The 23,083-nt window shown below is 30.0% G+C and overlaps 3 protein-coding genes across 3 annotated transcripts in view; all 3 read left to right on the top strand.

Moving 5' to 3' along the window:
- The first annotated feature begins 4,034 nt into the window (after positions 1-4,034).
- On the top strand, positions 4,035-7,720 carry LOC107009558 (protein HEAT-STRESS-ASSOCIATED 32). Its single transcript, XM_015208901.2, has 5 exons — positions 4,035-4,342; positions 4,770-4,961; positions 5,051-5,261; positions 7,025-7,248; positions 7,336-7,720. Exons 1-5 carry the CDS (start codon positions 4,220-4,222, stop codon positions 7,444-7,446), a joined length of 861 nt encoding a protein of 286 aa, XP_015064387.1. The 5' UTR covers positions 4,035-4,219; the 3' UTR covers positions 7,447-7,720.
- Positions 7,721-10,553: 2,833 nt separating this feature from the next.
- On the top strand, positions 10,554-12,915 carry LOC107009029. The gene is made up of 2 exons (XM_015208284.2): positions 10,554-11,410; positions 11,869-12,915. Exons 1-2 carry the CDS (start codon positions 10,786-10,788, stop codon positions 12,501-12,503), a joined length of 1,260 nt encoding a protein of 419 aa, XP_015063770.1. The 5' UTR covers positions 10,554-10,785; the 3' UTR covers positions 12,504-12,915.
- Positions 12,916-22,038: 9,123 nt separating this feature from the next.
- The window catches only part of LOC107010846 (alpha-farnesene synthase-like), a 6,428-nt gene continuing 5,383 nt past the window's right edge, over positions 22,039-23,083 (top strand). The window contains 2 exon segments of the mRNA XM_015210114.2: positions 22,039-22,191; positions 22,194-22,292. Coding sequence (XP_015065600.1) covers positions 22,132-22,191; positions 22,194-22,292 — 159 coding nt within the window. The 5' untranslated portion in view covers positions 22,039-22,131.

Raw genomic sequence — 23,083 nt, 5'->3', positions numbered from 1 at the left:
CTCTTTATTCTACTTTACTTTGTTTTTTTAGTTAGATTTCGATTCCTTTCATGGAGAACAAGGAAAGCAGGGTATCCCCAGCTCAAAATTTTTGTTATTCTCTTAATTTGTTAAAGCCATATATATTCATTTGCATGTTACTGCAGCTTTCATTTTATAGTATATATTAATTATTGTTAGTACGTAGTAAGATGATTTGTGTCTTTAACTGAGAAGTATGCATAAATGGATTCTTTCTTATGGTTAAGTATTTGCCTTGAGATCATGCTAATGCCAATATTATATACTTCTTTGTCTAATTTATGTCACACTCTTTTATTTTTATTTTTTTATCAAATAAGACATAAAAACTAAAAACACATTTATAAAGATTCAATTCAAAATGGACTTGGTTCTTGGAAACTTCTCTAAAAGGTAGATCTTACAAATGGACTTTCTACTAATTGAAAGCGAAGAAACACTGTAGCTTTTTGTGAAAATCATTAAAGCCCAACCAATACATAGAAAATAGTAAACAACAATTAGGCTGGACTACACATGAAGAGAGTATCCAGTCCAGTTAGTAGCTTTGGGCTGATTACTTCTGTTCCATATTCAATAATAGGAAAATTTCATATATGGTAAACGGATGTTATGAAATTACATTCCATGGATATAGTTTACGTAATTACATTCCATGGGTATAGTTTAGTTTGTTAGGTGACTCTAAATTTGTATAAAACATTTTTTTTAATTAAATTTATACAAAAAAATTATTATTTAATAAATGATAACAGTAGCACAAAAGATGCTAACAATAAATTCACATAATCCCATGATTTAAGCAAAACATTCAAAATCAAATATTTTCCCGAAAAAAGAATTCTAAAGCTATAGAAAGACAATACCAGTTCAAATCAAATATTTTTCTAACTTTTTTTAGATAAATCTATGAAATACACACACACACAGATATATTTATATATAAATTGATTATATTGTATATATTTGTGAAATTTGTATATAATTTTTATACAATATTTGTGTGTAATGATTTTGTGTTTTAAACTGTATATGACCATCATATATTCTTTTAATTTTTTTTGGGTAATCTGTTTGTATACAATATTTTATTATGTTCCTATTTTTTCTTTTGTATAATTCTAGGAATTTGTATAATGTACAATAATTTTGATATATATATTATAGTTATATATGTGCATCTGTGATTTCATGTTTTTTTTTTAAAAAAAAAAATATTAATGATTAAACTGATTGTATACAATATTCATTTGTTAATTGTATATATAGTAAGCTTGAAATATGTTTCTATATTTGAGGGTGTAACGTTTATATATACAATATTTTATTATGTTCATAATTTTTTGTATATATCGACGAATTTGTATAATGTATTATAATATTATAGAGTGATTTTAACAAATTTCTTTATACAAAATTAAATAATTGTATACAAATAGCTATTGCCTCATAAGACTTTGTATATGTTACCTTAATATACAACCCACTATATACCTAACTTTAGTAATTGGTATACAACTAATAGAATATACAATTAAGAACCGTTTCATAATACTTTGTATATATTAACTTAATATACAAATCACTATGTACATAACTTTGTAATATGTATATAAATTACACTACCTGATGTTCCCGATATTCTTCAGATTTGTCCAGTTCTGATGAGGCACTTCAATCTCTTCTGAATCAATGTTTATGACTTTTCTCTTACTTCCACTTCAACAATCTTAATGCCGCTAGATTTCGCGTTGTTGATGACTTTATGAATTGCCATTGGGTCATTTTTTTTTCATGGATCTCAATTCTTCAATAGATTGTTCAACTTAAACTTGTTTATGTTTTGCCATAGACCCTACATTAACCCAGAATCCTGAGTTAATCCAATTGAAACGAAGGTGAATTATCAACAACATTGACATGCAATGACATACCTCTCGTAATCCTCATACATGGACAGAAATCATCTATTCTGATTTTGAAAGACTTGTAATCTGATAAGTAATAAAGATTTTTTAAAATATATGAAAAAACTAACAATCATACTACATATACAATTGTTGTAGAAGGAATCAAGAAAAAAAATATTGAAAGCCATGAATTTGGCGGTTACCTAAGAAAAGTGGAATAACATCGGAGGGAGAAGGTCAAAATTTTCCTAATGGAAATTCAAATTAGAAGGAAAGAGTAATTTTAGGAAAAGATATGGAATGAGAATAGGAGAGATAAATTTGATTTTGAATAAAATTATATAAAAATCTTTGGATGACTATTTTTATTCTGTATACAAATAGATAGAGGGTCCCATTAATTATGACAAAAAAATTGAAACTGTATTTACTGACCGTAAATAAATTAAACTATACTCTTATTAACTAATTACATAGGGATGTTTGTCATCCCATGTAATTTTCCCTTCAATAAAAGCCCATCTCAGAATTGTAAGTCTACGTTTCAATATATATATAATATTTTTTAAATTTATTATTTAAAAATATTACTATTATGTATTTTGATAGAATAATTATATCGAAAAATTTTATTTTGTATGAGGTATGTCAAATCATACTTGTGTGAGGTATTATTTACTTAATAAATGGGATGAGATCCATCTGCCAAGTGACAAGTGACATCTATTAAGTTCTTTTGGTATTTCTTTTATGGGATAATGCACAGGTACCCCTCAATCTATGTCCGAAATCTTAGAGACACACTTATATTATACTAAGGTTCTATTACCCCCTGAACTTATTTTATTAATAACTTTCTACCCTTTTTGGCCTATGTGACACTATCTTGAGTACCCAACGCTGGTTGACTTCTTTTTTTTAAAGTTAGTGCCACATAGGTCGAAAAGGGGTAGAAAATTACTTATAAAATGAGTTCAGAGGGTAATAGGAACTTTATATAGTATAAGTGCGTCCCTGGGATTTCGATCAGAGGTTGAGGGGTACTTGTCCATTTTTTTTTTTTTCACTTATTTCAATATTTTTTATTTTTATTTGTTTAAAATATTTTTTTTAAACAATTTAATTAGTTTATGTTTTTTTTTATTTTTTGTTTTACACTTATTTCAACATATTTTTTGTTTTTATTTTTTAACACGTTTTTTCTTAACTAATCTAATTAGTTTATGTTTTCTTTTTTAGTTTTGCACTTATTTCAATATATTTTTTGTTTTATTTTTTTAAAATGTTTTTTTCTTAACTAATCTAATTAGTTTATGATTTTCGTTAATTATTATTTGTTTAACACTTATTTCAATATTTTTTTTCATTTAAAATATCTTAAGTTAATCTAATTAGTTTCTGTTTTTTTTTATATAGTGAATTTTGATTCGATTTTTATGTTGTATAAGTTTTTATTTTACTCTATTAATTTTTTTATTTTATGTTATTTATTCATATTTTAATAAATAGTTGTTTGTATTTAATTTTTCATATATAAAATCAAAATATAAATAGTTTCTTTAGTTCTAAAAATTATTTTTTATCAAAAGTATAAATAAAAATTTATAAACTCCGAAAGAAGTCTTTTCAGGAATAAATTAATAAAATTATTATTTTAATTATCATTTTCTAAGAAACATGTAAGGAAAGTAAATAAATAAAATATTTATTGAATTTTAGCTAATTTGAATTTCAGGAATAAAAGATATCATATAAATTGAAAGAATAATTACATATTTTTATAAGCGTTATGAATATTTTTCTTACTTATAATAAATAAAATTATTAAAATATAAAAATACAAATTTAAAATAATAATCGAGAGAGAAATCAAATAAAAAAATAAAAAGTAAAAGGGAAGAGGGAAAAAAGTCACAAAAGGAAGAGAGGTAAATAACAATTATATAAATTTTGTATACCACGTAATGCTTATGCCTCATTCATAATAAAAATTTTTCAATTAGATCACACACTTCATTTTTTATTTTTAAGTATAGAAGTTAAACAGTCTCTTTCACAAAATCTAGAAATCATACGTGTCAAAAAGGAACAAACTAGAAAACTTTTTCTGTATCTGTCCATAACGGAAAAAGCTAGTGTTGGTTCCAGAAACCGCTGAAAGCTTCTTCAAATCATAATAATCGAAATTTAAAGGAACACAAAAATTTTCAAGTCTACCCAAACAAATTGATAAAATCATTCGTCTGAGCATTTGCATCCCTCTTTCTGTGTGAAGGAAGAGGCAAAGAATGGCAGCGTACAGGTGGAAGAGTTTCAACGATGATGGCGATCGTCCTGAGAAACCTCGTCGCTACGGCGTTACAGAAATGAAGGGTCCCAACTATTCCCTTTTCTCGAGAGGCCTTCTTGAGGTTATGCCTTTAAGCTTGATCTATTGAATGTTGTTAATGTATTCCTAGTTTATTTTGATGATCATTTAAGGGATAAGTTCATGACCGCATATCATATGTCTTGGAATTCAGAATTATGAGCGCTGCTAGCTGTAGAGGATAATTTTCATAATCAATTGGGGAGGGCACACTGGTAGTAAACACAATCGAATTTGATATAAGTAAATTGAGAGAAAGAGAGAGGTTGCGCGATTTTAGTATTCTCAATCGATTCAGAACTTCCTTGACATAGAAAAGTACAAAATTCTGTCTAAAATATCTAACTGAGCTGTATAGCAGTTTCCGAGAGTAACTTGATAGCAGAATGTTTAAATGACTGTGTACAGAATTCTGTGCTATGTTTCTAGGGTCCAAATTTGTTGAATTTCTCTTTATGTTTGGTTTATAGGATGTTTTCGAGTCTATGGGTCATTTTGTTGATGGGCTAAAACTATGTGATGGATCCCATACTGTGATGCCAAAGAATTACATCAAAGAAGTGACTGATATGGCACATAAACACAATGTTTATGTTAGCTCTGGTGATTCCGCAGATCAAATGCTTCGCCGAGGTCCTTCTTCTCTTAAAGAATATATTGAGGTATAAAGTAGTTAATATGGCTTAAGTGTTTCCTTTCTGATTGATTTTTTAATTTTGATAATAACGCGTTACTTGTTGTAATCTCATAGGAATGTAAGCAATTGGGGTTTGATTCAATTGAGCTTGATGTTGCATCACTTGGTTTACCTGAGGAGACCCTCTTGAGATATGTGAGGCTGATTAAGAGCAGTGGGCTCAGGGCTAAGCCTCAGTTCTCTGTCAAGTTTAATAAGTCTGATATAGCCTTCGCCGGTGACAGAGCTTTTGGGGCTTACGTGATTCCAGCACCTCAAACCTCTGGTATGCTAGTACTTCTGGTTTAATTTTATTTTTGCTATTTTCTCTTTTATATTCTCTTAGAGAGTGGTAATGTCACCACTGTAAGCTACTTCTGTAGATTCCTTTTTTAAGACTAGAAAGTGTGTGCTTGATAAAGTTGAAAAAAAGAGTGACTAATGTGATAGATAGATAATATATGAAAAATATAACAGCGGTTGCATCAGGAGATATGTTCATCAGCGGAACATTAATTTCTTAAGATTGTTTTATCTAAATTTCCAGACAGATATTTTCTGAAATGATATTTGTAGACTACTAGAGGAAAAAGTATTTCAGTTCATTCATACCTCTGTGTAGAAACACAATTAAGTACTGAAAAAACTCATATAAGCAAAAAATCTCAAATAGCCTTGATCATGAGCCATATAATTATCACTATAAATAAGAACCATCCACATACATTGTATAGCACCTTAACACTAATGATCCCAGCTAAAGTCGCAAGTATTTAGTTATATGGCTGCATTTCTGTAACTAGGATCTCTTCATCGATTACTGTTTCGAATCTCATGAAACTTTTGATGATTGGTATTTAAAAATTGGTGCAACCTATGTTGCACAGTATTTAGGTGTCGAAATTGCTATAACTTGAAAATTAGGATATTGCCGTGGCAAATCAAATTGACCTTCACAGACAGCTGATATATGCTAGTATTTTCGATCCAATTGGGTCACTCTCCTGACTTTCATTTCAACTCTAGTGGCTGCTAGTATCCCTCTCTTCTCGTTTTACTGAGATCTATAGCTTCCTTTTGCTGCAAAGAATTATCTTATTGACCAATCCATTGTAGATCCCAGAAAACATGGTAGGACACCGAGATAGACAATCTGGATAGCTGGTTTAACCACTGTCTTACATGGAGGAGCGTCATGTACCATCTCATCTGCTTTATAAACAAGACTTAACTAATTGTTACAAGGATGGGTGAAGTTCACAAATGATAAGCCGGGAAGTACATGGTTTTGCTGTCTAGGAAGTTCAACCCCACTTGCAACAGCACAGGTAAACTGAAAGAGGGATAGGAAGTGGGAGGCAGGAACGGAGGTTTTATTCCTTGTAAATAAAAATATTTTCATTGCTAATTATCCCCAAAAAAATCATTGCTGAGCTTTACCTAATGTGCTTCTCATCGGATAAAACATCGTGATTCAAATGGCTTGAGGGAAGTTCACAACTTAAAAATTGCCAATATCATTGTACTTGTGATTTCCTAATGGAGAAAGTTATGTCTTTGCAGTCTAGTAATCTTGTAGTTGCTCTAGACTGCTTGATAATCTTTGCCTGACTGTTGAAGTTCTTCTCGTACCTCTTTCTATTTTGCTAAGAATATTTGTTACCTTGCAAAATGGAAACCAGTGTCTTATAAGACTGATGCCTTTTAAGATTATTTTATTCTGAAGCTTGGGATATGAGATGATGCTTTGTCTGATGATCACATTGTACTTGTAATCTGCTGCCTAACATAGGACCTATTTTGCCAAGGATATATCACTTTCTGTCTGATGATCACTAAATTTTGTGACAGATTATTCAACAGAAACTTAAAAAATAGAATTTGTGAAAATTAGCCGTGAAAGATTAGTCCAGTATCAAACTGCTTGAGTACATAACATGCTCTCCTGCATGAAACAACTTTTGTAATGTTTGTCGTGCCATAGAAGTTGACTATTGAAATGCATAACAGTTTCTTTTGCATGTTCCCTGCTGTTTTGTCTCTCTGCAGAGATGGTTGAAGATGTGGATCTTTTGGTCAGAAGGGCAGAGAGATGCTTAGAAGCTGGGGCAGACATGATAATGATCAATGCTGATGATTTATGTAGGCAGGCTGGTTTACTAAGATCAGATATTGTTGCGAAGATTGTGGGTCGTCTTGGACTTGAGAAAACTATGTTTGAGGCATCAAATCCTAAAATCTCTGAGTGGTTTGTCAAACGTTATGGTCCAAAGGTACTAAGCTTCTCTGAGCAAATATATCTAAGAAGCTACATTGCACAATGAAGACGATTCAATTATTTCATTTGCTGGTCTTTTCAGGTTAATCTTATCGTGGACCACTCACAAGTAATGGATCTGGAATGCCTCAGAGGACGTAACCTGGGTCAAAATCACTCATCTGTACTTGGCAGGTCATATTTTTTGCTCTGATCTTATGGTGTCCATAGAGAAAATTGTGCAGATCTGTAAAATGCTTTGCTTGTCATGTTCAGATCATGTTTGAACTTTTAAATGAAAAAAAAAAGGAGAGTACACTTCAGATATGTACTCATGTACTGTAATGATTGCAGTCTTTTCAGGGACTTCTTTTTTTTTTTTGCTTGAAGTTCAGCTGTTTGTAAAGATGTTCTTTTATGTTCTAGTGCCTAAATGGCTGAAAGTTCACCAAATTTTTGAAGGATTTGAGGATCTGTGCTTTTGAATATTATAATGTGTACCGTTCCCAAAGTATTTGCCTGTTAATGATTAGTGTATTAAAGCATTGTGGTAACATTAAGGGTGTATTGGCTATGGGAAAATATTTTTCAATTTTTCCAGGTCAGGCTGGTCAAAATTTTTAGAAAATATGTTCTCTAGGAAAACAAATTTCTTAAAAATGAAAAGAACTTTCTTAAAGGAAATAAGTTCTACAAGTGACATTTCATGTTAATTCTATTTCTTCCTGTTTTCAAGCACACTTTATGTTTAAGGCCGCCATTGTAGCCCCTAACGGCACCACCCTACACCCAACCTTACCTTCTATAGAATGTGCGTAGTCCAGTGTTTGGTGTTCGAATTTTATACATTCATTTTGTCTCTATGGGGATAAATCTAAATGAAGGGATGTAGGTAAAGTCGTGCCCGTGAATTATATTATCTTTCAGAAGTTCAGCGGGTAGATTTTATCAGCATGCAAAACAAGCCCATTCTTGTTCCTTTGTATTGTAAATGAATTTGTATTTATATTTACCTTGTTGAATAGAGACGGTTTAAGATCCATTTAAGCCAAGCAATGGTGGCTAGATTATTCATTGTTGAAATAAGCTTGCAATGTTGGTAAATTGTCTAGCAATTTCAGAATCTAAACCGTTCAGTTCACGGGTCCCGAGACCAGTTGAAGGATACCTCTTCCGGAAGGAATTAATGTATTTCTAACCCACATGGAGGATGGTGGTCAATGGACATGTGACATTTCTCCATCAATATTCTGTGTGCCATCTATGATTGTTTTGACTTCCTTTTAAAAAATATGGTTGCTCAACCAGTTTTTATGGAGACGACGTGCCCATTTTATTAGTACAAGTTTCTAATATTCCCCCCCTTTTCATTATTAGAAGCAACTTCTGCTTTTGGAACAATTTTAAAAGAAAAATTAGTGGTTACAGCTGGTGAATACCAGTTAACACGCTTCATGTCACACATCAACAAAAAAGAATAAAACAGTAAATATGCTCACAGCGATGTTTGTTTATACCTAATCAAAACCTGCTTGAGAATTTACAAATTTGACCCATGGTTAAGTACCATCGTATATCTAAGCAATTAGCTTTTAGAATGATTCAGTTCTTACCGGTTGAACATATTTTGTAAAGCTGGACGTGTAGGTGACATATCGACAAGTAGTGTAAATTTTGTTTTGTTCTTTTTCTCCCGCTAGTAATAGTAGGGTAAACTATCCAGGCTTAATTAATTTTTAATGCATTTGACAAAAAACAAAATTTAATGAAAGCATTCTTATCATAAAGACGTTTTAAGAAAGGATGTTGGGAGGAATTAAATGTGTGGTATTTTCATCTCAAATGGTAGATAGAAATTGAATAGAAAATGGGACCCTTTTATTTATCACAGGTCACATTTGTAGATGAATTGGCATTTTGAAGCAAAGAGAGTAATTTATTGATCTACATCCATAAAGATAGAAGTCGGTCCCTCCAATCTGCAATTTTAGCACACTATGTCATAATCTTTCTTCTTCTTCTAACTTATGACGGTAGATGTATCCAAGAGCTACAACACCAAAATTTTAATGTTAGATCACATGCATCAGTGTTTTCTCAGGCCGGGTCTACGAATTTTGAATAAATTATTGGAAATGAATCGTAATTTAGAGATACATATTAAGTAAATTTCTTTATACAAATACAAAGTTTGGATTAAGCCGTACTAAATTCATAACTTCCACTTTAGATCTACCCTATTTTTTATTATAGTAAAGAATAGGTATACATCCGCAACTTATTTGGGAAGCATAGTTGTTGTAGATATATGTTGTGTGCAAATGAACAAAGATAAATACACGATTTGAGGTTTAATCACTGATTAGGTACATGTGATTTCGGTTACTGTAGCAGTTTTCCTTCGTAATCAGATTGTTTTATTTTCTCAAAGTGTAGGCTTTGTTTGTATCGATTTTATCCTTTCCATTTGTCTTTACAGGAGCAAACATTATTGAGTAGGAAGTTGTAATTGATGGATATTTTCAAAAGTTACTGCCATATGATAGCACTTTATTACCTTCTGTTGTCATGTCTTTGTACACTTTCAACCAAATTGATTTAATTTAATTTTCCATTATTAAAATATTCCATGTCGATGAACAGATGTCACATGCCTCCTAATAACTCTTCTAGGTCAATAACTAACAACTCAACTCTATTTAATTCAATTTCTTGACCATCTATTTATCCAACACTTTCAATTTGTATTTAATTTTCTTATTCCGCTGATTTCAATTTATACAACACTCTTTTCTATTTTGGAATGCGTAATTAATGTACTCGTACATAGCTTGTAACTTACTAGTATTTGAATTTATTTGAATGAACAAGTTCAAATTTGACGTATTTTTTTTACTTTCTACTATTTATATGCAAAAAAAGGAACTAGCATTAATTGTGTAAAAAATATTTACACGATCAGCTTACTTATTAGGTATTTTTTTTAATTATAAAACATCAATTAAAATTAGGTAATATATATATCATTAGTAAAAACTGTGTATATATGGTCCGTATATATTATTTAAATCTGTTTTATTTTCTTCCTATATTTACTACTATGAGTTTATGACCAATTAGTTTGTACATTAATGTCACCGTAGTGAGATGATTCTATACGCCAGAGTTCCTCTTTCCTATTGAATAATATAGTTATCATTAATTAATCCCACAATTAAAGACCATAACTTTGATGCTGATTTGTTTAATGAATTTAAGAATATTTAACGTGTTGTGTTGTTTTTTCATAGCAAGAAACTCTTTAATAATTTTGATGTATTTGAAGAAGTTTCCATAAGTTTGGACCATAGTGAAACTACAGCATTTATTATGGTTTGAACAACACCAAATTTACACAAATAGTGACTACACTATTCAAACAAGGAAAACTTATATGGAGGGAAGATTTTTTTCCTTTCCCAATACAAACACTTTTAAACTTTTGATTCAATGTATATTTTCAAGATTTGTCTAATTTGAAGGTAAAAAGGAGGAGGAGATTTAAAAAAAAAAAATGCCAGCAGTTTGGTTTGCTTTAAAGAAATCATTGCAGTGTAGATCAGAGATAAAAGATGTGTATGATCCAAGAAGTGAAGGGAAAAATTTAAGCAAGATATCGACTAAAAAGGCGACGACAGGTAGGTCAGGTTGTTCAAGATCAATTGCAAATCTGAAAGATGTTATACATGGAAGTAAAAGGCATATGGAGAAGCCACCATTACAGAGTCCAAGATCTATTGGAAGCAGTGAGCTTTTGAATCCAATTACACATGAAGTTGTTTTGAGTAATTCAACTTGTGAACTCAAGATTACTAGTTGTAATTTCCAAGATGGTAATGGGAGTAGTGGGAATAATGTTGAGAGTATTTCTGCTTTTATGGGTACTTTAAAACCAGGGACCCCTGGTCCTGGAGGACACCATATTGGGTCATCAAGGAAATACAGAGGCTTTGGTAGTCCTATAAGAAAAGGGTCACCTGGAAATTTATCAAGAAAAACAGGGCCTGGATTTGGGGGTAATGTTTCTAGGCCTAAAGCTTCTTATGGTGCTGATTCTCATGGCTTGACTTGTCATAAATGTGGTGAACAATTTGTGAAATGGGAAGCTGTTGAAACACATCATCTCTCAAAACATGCTGGTATATACATCTATCTTGTTTCTTGTTAATGTTATACAGTACCTTTTTTGGGTTTAACCACACTCGTGTCGGATAGGCTGACAAGAGGGTAAAGTTAAGACTTCTGGTATGGTGGCGGAATCCCATTTATCCCACCATAGCCTTTTGGTGCTAATGTTAAATTTTCATTGAAAATGGGGGAGGGGATTACGAGGTAGGGAATGAACCTGCACAAATAAAGTGAAAGTTTAAGTAGTCAACCAACTGACCTACTAAGGTTCTCGGGTATTGTTAAACCATTGATTTGGATTGGATGAATATATTAGTGATTGGATCTGATCTCTTCTTCGTTCAAATTTCTGTTTTAGGGTGCAGCAATTGAAGAGCTGTCTTTCTGATAGTATTGATTTCATTGCATATCTTCATTTTTGTGTGTGAATATGTTGCCTTAAAGAATATATTCTTTACATGTTTTTCAGTGACAGAACTTGTTGAAGGGGATTCTTCGAGGAAAATCGTAGAGATAATATGCAGAACAAGCTGTTCAAAGCCTGAAAACAGTTCAAATGGTATTGAGAGAATCTTGAAAGTTCACAATATGCAGAAAGTACTAGCTCAATTCGAGGAATATCGCGAATTAGTGAAAATCAAAGCCAGTAAACTCGCCAAGAAACACCCTCGTTGCTTAGCAGATGGGAATGAGCTTTTAAGATTCTTTGGCACAACTGTTGAATGTTCTCTTGGCATGAACAGCTCTTCTAGCTTATGTACATCAGAAAAATGCAAAGTTTGCAGGATTTTACAACATGGATTCTCAATCAAGAAGGAAATAAATGGTGGGGTTGGTGTTTTTACAGCTTCCACAAGTGGAAGAGCACTAGAAGCCATTGAGGAAAATGATGAAAATATATTATCTTGTAGAAAGGCTCTAATAGTATGCAGAGTAATTGCTGGTAGAGTGCATAGACCATTGGAAAATGTTCAAGAATTGATGGGTCAATCAGGATTTGATTCATTGGCTGGCAAAGTTGGACTTTACTCAAACATTGAAGAACTCTATTTGCTCAGTCCTAAAGCTTTGCTTCCTTGCTTTGTGGTGATTTGCAAATCATAAATACACATTGTGCATGAGCCATTCTCTCATGTAGATCAATTGAAGTTCTTTATGTTTAGTTGAAGTGTCCTGCTTCTAACAAGTGTAAATTTTATTCTTTTGCATTTTGAGATATATGGGTTTTGAATCATAGTGGTTTCTTAATGATTTCAACTTGCTACTTAATAGTAACATGTGACCACAAAAACTCTCCTTGGTGGATACAATAATTTGGTATTTGTTGATGATCAGAGATGACAAATATTTTATGGAATTAATCGAGGTGTGTGAAAGCTTGTTCGGACACCATCAGTTTACCGGTCTCGGCCAACAGAACTTAGAACAACAGGAAGTTTTTCTAGTGTGTAAGAGGAAAATTGGAGATATGTCCGTGAAATGTGGTGTAGTGAATGAGTTATATTTATTTACTCTTAATTATAGTTATCGAGTTTGAGGCCTAGGATTGACAAAACTTTTAGTTGGATCCTAGGGAGCATTTGGTAAGAAAAAATTAAAATCATAGTTAGATGATAAAAACTATATGTACAAACACATTATCAAATAATTTTGAGCATTTTATCTTTAATAGACTCTTCATAAGTTAGTTTAGCCAGTAAATACAAAATATCTCATGATAAATGTTTGCTAATTCTTAAGGGATCAAAGAGAGTATATTTCTTAAATTTGAACAAGTTTAATAGTGTTGATTCTAGTTGCTCTATGTTCTTATTATTCATGTCACCAACTGCACTCTTTCATAATTTCATAAATACTTAATTCAGGGGACAATAAAATTTGAAGTGGAACACCTACAATAAATATATTAATTCAGGGGAGCACGAACTTTTGTCTTTCTCTATTCAATAATAATGACAATGGATAAACCTGTAAGAAATCAAAATCTTACTAAAAGATTCATGATGAGTAGTATTACTCCTTTTCTTTTGTAATACCACTGTTCCTTGGGTCAAATTCATTATACAATCTATATCAAAAATGATTTTTATTAATAACTAACTAAATTGTTATTGAATATGTTTTTTTTTCTTATAGACAATTAACACTCTTTGTAAATGATTCTAAAATCTATATAGAGAGATATTAAATTTAATGACAGTTAATAAATAACACTCTTTATTAATATATATATTTGTTGCTGCTAAAAACTGTTTTTGTCGTTAGTTATGATGCTTGAAAAATCCAAGAAGAAAGTATAGTATGCATTTATTTTTTGGATTGGACTGCACTAAAATTGGAAATAAATTCTGACACTGACTTGCATTTGCAAGGACACATATGGGTCATTATTATACAGTTGGTTGATCTATGGCTCATTTTACTTTTGTGTAGATCCAGTCAATTTACAAACACGAAAACCTCAGTATTACATCAATTCTGGCTAAATTTTGCCAGTCAAGAACCGTAGGGATCGTTTAAATTTGTAAGGATTTATGCATCCATAAAGTAACTAATATCTCAAACTTAACAACAGGTCTCGGGTTCGAGCCTTTTTGAATACAGAGTCGTCTTTAAGGAAGAGTTTACCTTCAACGTGGACTTTTTTGGCCAAAATCAAGATTAAATCAGACTCTAATGTGAATATCAGACACAGGATGAAAAACATAAAAGAAAACATAATTGGTATCTTATCCCATTAGGCACCAACTAAATCAGAGATAAAATAATTTCTTATTATATTTTGGAATTGTTATTCCGTATACTAAGTGAGTTCACATTTGTACTCCCACCATTTCAAAACGAATGATTTTTTATTTAAAAAATTAGTTATTAACATTAATTAAAGGAAATTATCAATATTATCCTTGTATGTCTTCTTTAACTTTTCTTAAAGCCAGAGATAGTTGAAAAATCAATTAAAAACGGTTATTCTGGAAAAATTACTCAATAAATTGTTGGACTTTGTTCATTTTGGATGGGAGTCAGAAATTTATTTATTTTAGAATGGAAGAAGTGTGTGATTTTATGCCCTCTAGAGACTAGAATGTCACTTACATTTTCTCATTTTACCCTGCTACAGTTTTATATTTTCCGAAGCACTGCTTTGAAAGTATAATGCACAATTTATACACTACACCAAAATTGATAGTTAGCGAAATTATTTAATAATAATTACTTCACCGTAAATTTATATAAATATATATATATATATATATATATATATATATATTTTACATTTTAACACTCTTTGATGGATAATGGACTTCGAACAAAATTTCTTGACAAGTAATTGAATAGATAGTTAATTTACCTAAATTTCATAGTATTAAACAGGTAATCAAATTATTTTCATACTTTTTTCTAAATTATAAAAATCCATTTAATTTATGAATTTCAAATACATCATTGAACTTTCGGGATGGATATATTAGAGAGGGGATAGGACATTTGGGTACATCAGTAGACTTTCGGATACACAAGTGAGGGATGTATCAGAGAGCGGAGGGATGTATCAGAGGGCGAAGAGATGTATCCGAGAGGCAAATGGAGATGTATCAGCAAGATAAGAGTGATATATCCGAGAAAATATTTTTGGAAGTTTTTTTTAATTGGTAAGAAATATTTAGAGATTATAATAAAATAAAAGTGTATTAGTTAATTTTTCCTAAAAATGATGTTGTCGCTAGCAATAATGGACTTGGAAAAGAAGTTCCGGATGGGCCAGTATTGAGAATGGCACAAACCTCTCGCAGTGCCAGAATTTGGCCCAAGTCCTAAGCTTCTTCCATTCAAATATGTTTTAAAAGTTAAAACCTTGCAATAAATATGTTAAATTTTTGAGCCTCGATTACTTTACGATGAAGCATCTCAACCATGTCAAGAGTCCGTTCTCGAAAATTTCTTATTTGTCAACAGTGACAGAAGGATAGAAAGATTTACTATTTTTTTCTCTTCTTTACTGTCTTTCAATTCCTTCCGACTATTGTTGTACAGAGGGAGCCAATGAAACTATAGATCATTTGTTTGGAGACGGAAACATTGCATGTATTCTTTGGAAATATTTCTCTAATGCTTGTGGAATCCTTCACAACTCTAATGAGAATGTCAGGGCGAAGATTATTAGATGGTGGTTGATCAAACCTGTCAACAAAGTTCATGAACTCCTTCTCCAGAGTCTGCCATCTCTTATTTGCTGGGAAACTTGGAAGTATAGGTGCAATTTCAAACATGAAGGTGTTAGAATTCCTATTCCTAGAATCATTGATCAAATCTCCAACCTCCTCTATTTGATTATTAATTCTCAATTTCCAGAACTTCCACTTTCACCTTCTATTATCAGTATCTCTCATCTCATAGATCATATCACACCAAAGCTTGAAATTAAATTGGTGAAATGGAAGAGACCAAACTACAATGAGCTAAAATTGAATGTGGATGGTTGTAGTAAAGGAAATCCTGGAAGTGCTGGAGGTGGAGGAGTACTTAGGGATCATGCTGGACAAATGATTATGGCTTTCAGTGCCTATTTTGTTTTTTGCTCAAATAATTCAGCTGAGGCACTAGCTTTAAAGACTGGCCTAAGATGGTGTCTAGATCATGATTTTCACAGGGTTACTGTTGAATCTGACTCCCTATTGATTATTCAGATGGTTAAAGGTATGATCGATTCCCCTTGGCATATGAAAGATGATATTAAGCAAATTCAATCCATGAGTTCACTTGGTGACTTCTCTTTCATTCACACCTTCAGAGAAGGTAATACTACCGCTGATTTGCTCGCTAATATGGCTGAACATTGCAAAACAACTACCTTCTTCACAGAGGCCATAAATCTTCCTTCTAAGGTTACTTCCACCTTGAATAATGATGTAGTTGGCAAGCCCAACATTAGAATTCGAGTGAAGAAGGGAAACTTCATATTCGACCCTGGTTAAATTTTGTTTGGTTGCTTCTAGTTTATGAATTCTAGATTTTTTTGTAAGCTTATGTAACAAGGAGCAACCCTCCTCCTTTTTTTTTTCTTTCCTTTTATTTTGATAAGTTAGAGAGTAAGGATGTCCCTCACTCCTAGTGTTGTATTGCGAAGGTCAGGTTTCACCCCCCTCCATGCTCCTTTGACTTATCTATTGAAGCCCCTTTAGGGAACTTTTGAAGAAAAAAAAATAAAAAAAATTCCTTCCGACTATAAATCATGGTGTTAGAAGTATTTTATTGATTCTTATCGGGGTTCATAATTATCCTACTAAAGATCATATATATATGTTTAATATGAAATATGAAATGCCTTCACAAATAACTACATAATCAATAGTATTTTGTCATCCATAATTCTCACCAAAGGAAACTTTTACTAATGAATTGAAATACAATTGAGTTTGATGATGTGGATATAAACAAGTTGTCAACTATCAAAAATAATTTAATTTTTATTTTATCTGATAATAACAATTGAGTGAATCGTAAATCATAAATAAGAAATTAAAATATCCCAAATTATGTTCTATGGAGATTTTGAAATTTTAAATCAAGATTCCAATTAATTTCGTATATTCAAATGCTAATTTAAAATTATTACTTCATATCGTTACTCTAAACGCAAGCTTAGATAGTTTATCCTTATTGGAGGAACCATATATATGTTACAAACATAATAACTTTTAGCGTTAGTACAACTGCAGCGCATACATCTATATTTATAGTTTAAAGTTTGGTTCACTCATGTCCTCGTCGTCCAACTTTTGATTCAAATATTTTCTTATGGGCGTTAGTTGTCACGTTGGACATATCCAACTCATTTTTCATTTTCTTAAATGCCACATGGAATTGTTATGTTATTTTGACCTTACCACATGACATTTATATGAAAATGAAAAGATATTCGGACTCATAAAAACACCTAATCCGACCCATAAATCAACCCCCTTTTAAATAAATTATCCGACAGATCTTCAACAATTTTATTTACTTTTTATTTTTTCGATAAATTGTGAAAATAAGTAATTAATTAATAAAAAGATAGGAAGAATATGAAAACAATATAAAATTAACGCCAAAAATTCACAAATAATTATAGATTCGTTAAATTCTTAAAAATTCACTAATAACAAGTACTACCTGAAAATGGTTATTTGACTTAATCCTTTTTATCAGAAATCATCTTTACCATAGTTTTAATGTAATAAAATGTTTATATATAATTTTATCTAGTGTTTGATAAAATGAGTCCATATTTTGGTAACTCATTCAATCCACTCATATTTAAAAGGGTTGGGTGAGTAATTTTTTGCATGGGTAAAACATGGGTTGATATTCATATTCAACCCATAAAAATATGGATATGTAAACTATAGGTAAAGCATGGATTAGTCAAATGGATTGAGTTCCTAACTTTTCTTCACTATAAATTCATGATATCACTAAAAATATTGTAATTTCTCTTGTTTTTTATGACCTTCGATAGAACTAATTACTTTTCACTATAATTAAAAAGGTGAAGTCTTTGGTCCTTCACAAATATATATTTTACATTTACATTTCTTTTGTTACTTATAATTATATTTTTTTTATTTGTTTAATTTTATATTGGATGATAAATAATAGTGTAAAATAAGCAAATCATGTATTAATATTGACATTGCTTAAAGTGCATTAATCATGTTTTAGTCCTAAAATGTAAATATTTATTTACTTAGAAATTTAAAGTATTTTCTCCTTATTATTACATAATTTTATTTTATATTGAAAAGTTATAGAGCTTTTTTTATTTTATTTTTATGATGCAATAAAACTAAATGAAATATTTTCAACATTTCTCATCTAAAAAAGACTAAAATATTTTCTCCTTGTTCAATTCTTAAGTAGAGTATTTATTCATAAAAATATGAATAAAATATGGATAAATTAGTATTTTACCCAACACATTTCTTACCCAATTCATTTTTACACATATCAAATATAGACGGATATGTTGATCCATTTTCAATCCGCCTAAATTTAACTCAATCCGCCAATTTACCACCACTAATTTGATCAAACTATTTCCTCTCATTATTTTTTTTAATTATGCCTAAGTTACCTTTTTCTTTTCCTATTTTACTAAGTCAAAATCCCAAAAAAAGAATAGCCCCAAAAGGATGAGAAATAACCCACACATGATTTTCTCTATTTTTTTTCAATTCGAACCTTTGTTTCCAAGTCAACCAAAATAAATTAAATAACTTTTTTTCTTTGCCTGCTTTTTATTGTTAACAAATAATTGTTTTGATTTGTGATATTTTCCAGTAGTCGAATACGTTCTTTTACTTCAATTAATTTTTTTTCTCTCACTTCCATAGTTTAATTTTAATCAATGAAATAATATAATAGCAATGTTCGTGCTTTTTCTTTCAAATTCCTCTTGTGTGAATATATTATTATCATTATTATTATTATTATTATTATTATTTGTTTATGTTTAATTTGATTTTGTGTCATTATTTGATAGGACTATTAATATCGTGATGATTCAAATGTTATGAACATGACTATTAATTACTCTATAAAATATATATTACACATTACCAAAGAATTGTAATGTTGTTTTATATACTTTCCTTGAAAAACCCATTCCTAAGAATGATGTGTTAGAAGAGATTGCAATTATAAAGAACATGAATCATCAAATTCAATAGGTATTCACTATTCTTATTGATATTTTTTACTTATATATACATTTTTGTTTAATGTTATTTATATAATTTTAGAATGATGGTTGCAGCTCAAGGTTGATACTCAAATTATATTTTCATATCATTAATTTAATAAATATGTGATTATTATTGAAAAAAAATATTTTTATGTCTTTTTCTAATTTAATTTTTTAATTGTTATTGGAGCTTTGTGAAGAAGTGATGAAAACATTAAAATTAATGGAACAATGATAATTATTTTCTATCGTAAAAAAATATTGACATGTTTGAGTAAAATGTTGTTTCACTATTTAAGAAGACATTGTTGAATTTTTATTAAGTAATTTTTAAAATATATTGTATTCAATACACAATTTAATATATTTTGCATAATTTTTTATATAAATTTCGTGCCAAATCTTAGCTAAATTATATAAATTATTAGCTACAATTTTCATTGAATTGGAGCTTGTGAAGAAGTGATGAAAACATCAAAATTAATGGAACAATGATACTTATTTTCTATCGTAAAAAAATATTGATATGTTTGAGTAAAATGTTGTTTCACTTTTTAAGAAGACATTGTTGAATTTTTATTAAGTATTTTTTAAAATATATTGTATTCAATACACAATTTAATACATTTTGCATAATTTTTTACATAAATTTCGTTCCAATTCGTAGCTAAATTATATAAATTATTAGCTACAATTTTCATTGAATTTGTAGCAGAACATATATAATTGCCACGAATAATATTTATCATATTATACAAAGAGCTTTTAAGCTACAATTTATATTTCAAGAGTGAAATTTTAGTTATGAAATTGTAAATTTGTAGTTATCCATATACTTATATAATAGCCACGTATAAAGAACATGACTTAAAAATTAATTTTCGTAGCAAATAATTATTATTAAGCTCCAATATTATATATTTCATGGCTAACGGTATGAATTCTTAGCTACAATATGAAAATATTTGTAACAAATACATTAAGTAATAGCTATGAATTTTTATAGTTCATAACTAAATATGAGTATTATTGCCACGAGATAAGTTACAGATTAACTACAAAATTCAAATTTTTCATAGCAAACAAATTAGATATTTTGCTACAGTACAACATCTTGTGGCTACTATATCAAGATAGTTATTAAATTTTATTTGTCATTGCACATGAATAAGATAAATTGCTATAAGTTTACATTTTGTGGCAGAAACTTATTTCTATATATTACAGCTACACAATTTTTATTTTATAGCTATAAGTATAAATTCTTAGCCATGGATCATATAAATTTTGTAGCTAACTTTTAGCTACATATTGCTACCAAAGTAAATATAGTAGCTATATATAGTATTTAACCACATAAAATTTCATATTTAACTACAACTTATTTCTTAGCTTTAAGTGCATTTTATTGTTGTGATAGTCTTGCAAGGGATTGTTTAGTTATAAGATAGGATAGCCAAGAATATTATACAAATTGAGATGGGGTGAGATATCCCAATAGATTATTGACTATCATATGCACCCTCCATATAAAATAACTAATCCCACTATTTTAGTATAAAATATATCTGAAGGCTAATTAATATCCATAATGTAATGATGTTGGAAATTTTTTAATATATAAAAGTCTTAAATTGCATAGACGCATCTGTTCGTGAAAGAACATGACTGTTGTGAAAAAATATTTATTCATGAAAAAACACGATTTTTATGAAAAGTCATGTGTTCAAGAAAGAACATGACGCTTGTGAAAAGTCATGTCTTCATGAAAGAACACGACTCTTATGAAAAGTCATCTTTTAAGTTTTATAAATATAAAGACTCTCTAGAAGTAACCTAAGAAAAATCTTATAAACAAAGAACTTTGTTATATCCTTGAAGAGAATTGTTTGTATTTACCCCGTATGTATATGGGCAATTATCTTTAGAAAGAAATGGTTACACGCCTCAAAGTCTTCTTCTTCAATCATATTTCCTATTATTTTTTCTAACAATTTTATAGAGACATTTGGTTTGAAGAAGATATTGGAACTGGTCCACAATTGAAGTTAAGTTGGAAAAGAAGAGTTGGTCCTTTTTGTAGTTTGGGGCCAATTTTAAAAAAATATTTATGATTTAAGAAACGCCAATTGCTCCATATATTTCAGTCAGCACTTCAACACATTGTTGAGGGCATTTGATTGATTAATTTTTTACGGGTGAATGATACTTCTATTTATCAGAGAACAGTTTTAATGTTACTTTTACAACCGCTAATTCCAAATTCGAAAAGACTAAAACCACATTGAAAGAAAGTGGTCGGTCAAGTTTAGTTTCTTGTTGCACTTTGAAAAATAAGGATTTTCATTATGTAAGAACAAAATACTCAAAGTGATATAAAGTATGATTTTAAGGTATCAAATTATATGAAAAAAGTGAGCAAATAATGGATGACCAATGAAATGACGTATAACGGTTCTTGCTTTCTTTATCTTTTCTTATTATTTATTTACAAAATTTTATCTATTGAATTTTATTGTCTTTTTAATGAAAGTGATTACAAATCTCTTAATCATCTATCTTCTTCCTTCAATTATATTTTTTGTTATTTTTTTCAACAAATGCTAGATAAAATAATTCTATAGTTTATCCCAATTTTTTTTAATCTCTTATTCAACAAGCCAAACGAACCCTAGAGTCTAGCTAGTATGTTTTAATTCAAATAACGTTTCTTTAACATTCATTAGATAGATACAAAGTATTCAGCAACATAGGATTGGGGACCATGAATTTTACTGATCAGTATTTCATATCATGATTAGACTACCTCAGCAGAAAAGTCAGAACAAGCTAACCTATGGGTTGTTAAAAATTAGAATCACTCAAATTTTATTTGATTTGACGTTAGACTGCATCGTCTCTCTATATAGTTACCTACATTAATCAATATGCTCAACCTTCTTCTTGTTACATTCTAGTTACGATCCCTACTATATATATATATTTTTCCTTTAGAAAAATATAATCATGACAAGTGAGCAGCAATCTGTCTTTTGTAACCAAATACATTCTACATCATTTGGTAAGAGAGTAACATAGATCAAACCCTAATTCAACGACGAAATGCTAATTACAAGCCAAACATTTGGAAGTATGATATCCTCCAGTCACTTAAAAGCCAATATTCAGTAAGTTTAATTTGTCTATCTCATACCTTAAAATAAAATATGTTATTGTGAAATTAGGTTTTAGATCTAGTTCATATCCCAAAAACTAACTCAAAGAGGGGAGGATTGCCCAAGTCTTATAAGAAGTCTAATCATCTCATTAACCACCGATGTAGAACTTTTGTCATTCTTTAACAACTACACATGCATAGATTCAAATGGATACTTGACTTAGCTTCTATATTTTAAGTTGCACAAGTATTAACATAGCTAGAGAAAAATATTTGGTCATGGTTTCTAGGGGTGGCAATTTCAGCTCATATTAATAAAATGAGTCCATTTTGATCATATTTATTGGCTTGGATCATTCATATTTTTAATTGGTTAAATATGAGCTTCAAACTATTTTAAGAGTCTCTACAAATATGGTCAAAGTGGATTAAATATGGGTATCCATTTTTGACCCATAATAGATCACTTATTTTACTTTCACTCAAGATTCATAATTGTGCTAAAAAAATATAAAAAATATATTATTTTTTCATAAACAATTTTCTTTTTGTTTTTGAAGAAAAAATTAGGGGTAGGTTGGTGGAAGGCGGGAATGGGTGGCTGACGGAGGGAGGGGTATGATCTTTTTTTTTACAAAACATTTTCTTTTTCTTTTTGTAAAAAAAAATAATTTGGGGGTAGATTGATGGAAGGTGGGGTAAGGTGGGGGTGGGGGTTAAATATTTATTATTAATTGCAAAAACAATTTTTTTTTTGTTTTTGAAAAATAAAAAAAATTTAGGGGTAGGTTGGTGGAATGT

This window comes from Solanum pennellii, chromosome 2 (assembly GCF_001406875.1).
Source record: "Solanum pennellii chromosome 2, SPENNV200".
NCBI lineage: Eukaryota > Viridiplantae > Streptophyta > Magnoliopsida > Solanales > Solanaceae > Solanum > Solanum pennellii.
The sequence above is the reverse complement of the archived record's forward strand: the minus strand, read 5'-3'. Positions and strand labels throughout refer to the sequence as shown.

Excerpts from the sequence above, each read along its gene's own strand:
- LOC107009029 (XM_015208284.2), top strand. The coding sequence starts at position 10,786 with ATGCCAGCAGTTTGGTTTGCTTTAAAGAAATCATTGCAGTGTAGATCA. Across the intron at positions 11,411-11,868 it reads TCATCTCTCAAAACATGCTG|TGACAGAACTTGTTGAAGGG; the intron begins GTATATACATCT and ends CATGTTTTTCAG.
- LOC107009558 (XM_015208901.2), top strand. The coding sequence starts at position 4,220 with ATGGCAGCGTACAGGTGGAAGAGTTTCAACGATGATGGCGATCGTCCT. Across the intron at positions 4,962-5,050 it reads CTCTTAAAGAATATATTGAG|GAATGTAAGCAATTGGGGTT; the intron begins GTATAAAGTAGT and ends GTAATCTCATAG. Across the intron at positions 7,249-7,335 it reads TCAAACGTTATGGTCCAAAG|GTTAATCTTATCGTGGACCA; the intron begins GTACTAAGCTTC and ends TGGTCTTTTCAG.